Source organism: Cryptomeria japonica, chromosome 6 (assembly GCF_030272615.1).
Source record: "Cryptomeria japonica chromosome 6, Sugi_1.0, whole genome shotgun sequence".
Classification (NCBI taxonomy): Eukaryota; Viridiplantae; Streptophyta; class Pinopsida; order Cupressales; family Cupressaceae; genus Cryptomeria; species Cryptomeria japonica.
The window spans coordinates 573,555,641-573,559,365 of record NC_081410.1 but is presented as its reverse complement, the minus strand read 5'-3'; the positions used below and the strand labels follow the sequence as shown (position 1 = coordinate 573,559,365).

At 41.2% G+C, this 3,725-nt stretch overlaps 1 protein-coding gene across 1 annotated transcript; it reads right to left on the bottom strand.

The window, feature by feature from the left end:
• Positions 1-454: 454 nt before the first annotated feature.
• Positions 455-3,411, bottom strand: LOC131077455 (transcription factor LRL3). The gene has a single exon (XM_058014945.2). The coding sequence runs from the start codon at positions 3,254-3,256 to the stop codon at positions 2,081-2,083; it is 1,176 nt and encodes a 391-aa protein (XP_057870928.2). The 5' UTR covers positions 3,257-3,411; the 3' UTR covers positions 455-2,080.
• Between the last annotated feature and the right edge of the window lie 314 nt (positions 3,412-3,725).

The window sequence follows — 3,725 nt, the reverse complement described above, 5'->3', positions numbered from 1 at the left end:
TTTGAATCCAAACCATGTTTGTCTTTTGGCAATAAATTATTCTGTTTTGTAGTTGTTGAGCTGTATGTAATTTTGATATGATTGATTTGGTTCATGAATGGGTTAATTGCTTTGCAGCTTCGTAATTTTGTTCATAGATGTTCTCTGCCAGATCAAATTGTCCACCGTGAGATCAAGCCTGAATCTACGCCCTGGGACAAAATTTACTCTGCTAAAAGATTACAGAAAGAGATTAAACAAGAAGTCATATCCATTTAGGTATTCAATTTCCTATATGAATCCAGAAAAATTGAATATTCTTCCTACGACTAAGAATTTATCCATTCATTTAGATATTCAATGCTATGATGGAATGGTGAACAATACAGTTGAGCAATATATTGGCCAAGACAGGGCAAAATAATTGGAATGCATTTGCTAAATAAGTACATAATTCGCACAGAGAAAGACTGTTGAAGGAAGGCTGCAGCTTGTATTTTATATTCAAAATATGAATGGGAAGTATATATTGTAAATACTAGTCAAAGTAGAAATTGGAGATGCAGATGGAAGCATTTCTTTCTGCTGCAGGATGACGATGATTTTCCCCGCGCTGAAGAGCTGCTTCTTAATTGTAGGCGAGCTCAGCAAAGTGTGAAGCATCTGGTTGCTGGTTAGTAGATAGATTTTTTGATAAAGCTGAAGCATAATTTGTTCTCTGTAGCGCCAAAGCATTTTGGAGCACTATCCTCCGTGTGCCGTTGCTGTTAGCAATTGACTTCACACAAATATTTACGCTATTCTTGGTTCTGCTAGGGTTTGATTTGAGATCTCGGCATAGTTTCTAAAACTTGAACTTGCGCTTGCAAGAATTTGACTTCAGACAAATATTTATGCAGTCCTCATTTCTCTTAGAGTTTGATTTGAGATCCTGCTTCGAATCCACTTGGGGCATAGTTTCTGAAACTTGAAATTTCGCTTGCAAGAATTTGAGATACTTTGATAGCCTCTTACAGCATTTTGGCGGTGTCAAGTTTCGAATCCTGGGTGTCAGTTTCTCTAAAGACCGAATCTTTTCACGGATTTTACCTCTTCCCTGACGAGACACGACGCTCTGCGCCTCCACGGAAGTTTACGGCAGCCGATATTTTCCTCCGTTGAAAGGTCACCCCTGATGAACCCAACACAGGCAAAATCACTCAATTCCCAAAATGACTCAAATGGAACAAATGGCACACAGAGACTCCTCTTTTAATAGCCGTTTACTGTCTGAAATTCTTAAGAAGAATAATTGAGAATAACACGAAGTTATTGGAGAGGCGTGGAAAAGGGTCATAGAGCTGTGGTGCAACGCGTAGACAGAGTGGATTCGTTGCGAGTCAGAGACGAGGCCGACAGAAATCCCGAAAAAATGGATCCTCTTACAAAACATTAACTTTTTATGCGGAGAAGATGAATTTTAAATAAAGCACAATAATCAGTTCTGCCAGGAGCACATTAATTAGTTTGGCCAGAAGTCGTCCGTAGTCCCGGAGCATTGCGTCTACAATAACATCACTCGATTCTATTCGTTCCACGAAGGAAGAATTTTTTTTAACTACAATAAAATGAGAGATTTTTTATAACGTCTCAAATCAAACCCAAGGATAGTACATTCAGAATAGAGCATAATCTCTGTAACAAATTTGTACTTTAAAAGAATCTTGCCCTTCAATAAAAGTATTTAAATTGTCAATTTCCAAGGTGGCTTCATTCTTATACATCATTATCAAGGTGACTTCGCTGTTATACATCTGAAAAAGATACTTATATTGACATGAAAAGCAAATATCCAAACAACTACATTATGTTTTTAAAAAATTCGTCGATAGAATACGTTGACAATTTAATTCAAACAGATTATTGCAGTCTTAGCCAGGAAAATTATCGCAACATTTTCCGACATCAAAATTTTGTTCTGCCAAATTTTCAAAATAGGCGACGAACGAAACTTCACACCTCCAGGCACGTACGAGAAGAGTTACAGTGCTGACATTACAATATGAAGCTCCTGACCAATTTCAGAGGAGCTATGGACAAAATTAAGAAGCTTAAATATTTATTAGTCGAAGAAAAAATTGGAAAAATCACCTGCTAGATCAGGCCGTTTAGATGCAAGCATTTCCTTCTGCTGCACCGTAACGATGACTTTCCCCTCGCTGAAGAGCTTCTTTTGAATTCTAGACGAACTCAGTAAGCTGTGAAGCATCTGGTCAGTAGATAGCTTCTTTGGTGAAGCAGAAGCAGAACCTGATCTCTGCATCGCCAAAGCATTTCGGCCATTAAAATTTGGCTTCAGATAAATATTGACATTATCATCGGCAATCTTAGGGTTTGATTTCAGATGTGGCTCTGAATCGACGGGAGGCATGGATTCCAAAACATCAAATTGTGCTTGCAGGAATTTGATATACTTGATCGCCTCATCCAGCATTCTGGCCGTGTCGAGTTTCGAACCCTGGGGTATCAGTTTCTCCAAAGAACTAATCTTTTCACGGATTTTGTTTCTCCTGTGACGAGCCGCGACGCTTGGTGGCTCTACGGAAGCATACGGCGGCTTACGGCAGGTCTGCGACTGTATCAGCTGATTCAAATGCTCTGTCTCCCCCTCGCTCGGCTGTAACGGCGGCGGCGGGCATGAAACCCTACCGGAAAACGATTGGCATGAAGACAAGCTCGTATCAGAAGAAAACTGCGGGGAAGGAGGAATACTGAGGCTCATCGGCGGGCTAGGAATAAACAGAGGATCAACGCGGGGGAGCTTCTTCATCACGTCTTCCAGCGTATAAAAGGAGCTGTTCCTCGGCAGCTCGGCGGAAGCTGTTCTTTGACCGCTTGGCTGAGTCTGCCAGGCTGGGAAGTTGAGCTCCGCAAAGCCAAAATTTTCATCTTGAGAAAAGAACTGAAAATCGTTGAACCCTTGCATTTGAATCGGGAGGCTCCCGAACTCAAACCCTAACGGTTGCGACTCCTCTCCATTAAAATTGCTGGTGCCAAAGTTAAAAGCTCCATCCGGTTCCCAGCTCGAAACCGCTGTACTGTTCTGACCAGCACCATAAAGATCCTCCTGGTTTAGAAGCAGCTGGTCGCATGGCCAAAATCGCTGCTCCAAATGTGCGCAACTTTCCAAGCTGCCGAGCAGTTGCGCCTTGACCCAAGCCTGTCTCTCAGCAAAGGAGCTAATCTCAATGTTTCTTTCACCATTGACGGGCCTCTGGTCATGAAGCCAACACTCCATTTAAAATCACTCACAGTGAAAAACAGAGAGGCCACTACACAAGCTCAAAGCTAACGCCGGCCTTTATTAGGTCTTCTTAACCCCGCAATCATTTGAAAGTAACTGCAATCTCCGCATGCCTAATTACATGGGCCCATAGCGCTCACCAACGTGGCAGTTGTCTAGACCAAAACTCGGTGCATATCCTTCTTTAATATATTCCGCATAGCCTAGTTAATTAATACATTCTTCCTTCTTTGAAGATAATTAATTCGGATAACCTTAAATTCCAATACAATCAAACCGGATAAAAGGCGGTCTTAGCACGATAAACTATATTCTCATTTTCTAACAAAATTGGTCAAAGAGAAATCTCTAGGATAGTGAGCTCGCGTGGATAGTGGATTGGTTTGAGTTGTAGGTGTACTTTCCATTGGTTTCAGATTTGATTCCGAGGTTCGGATTTATTGGATGTTGGAAAAAATAAAAA

Coding starts and splice junctions, on each gene's coding strand:
- LOC131077455 (XM_058014945.2), bottom strand. CDS start 3,256: ATGGAGTGTTGGCTTCATGACCAGAGGCCCGTCAATGGTGAAAGAAAC.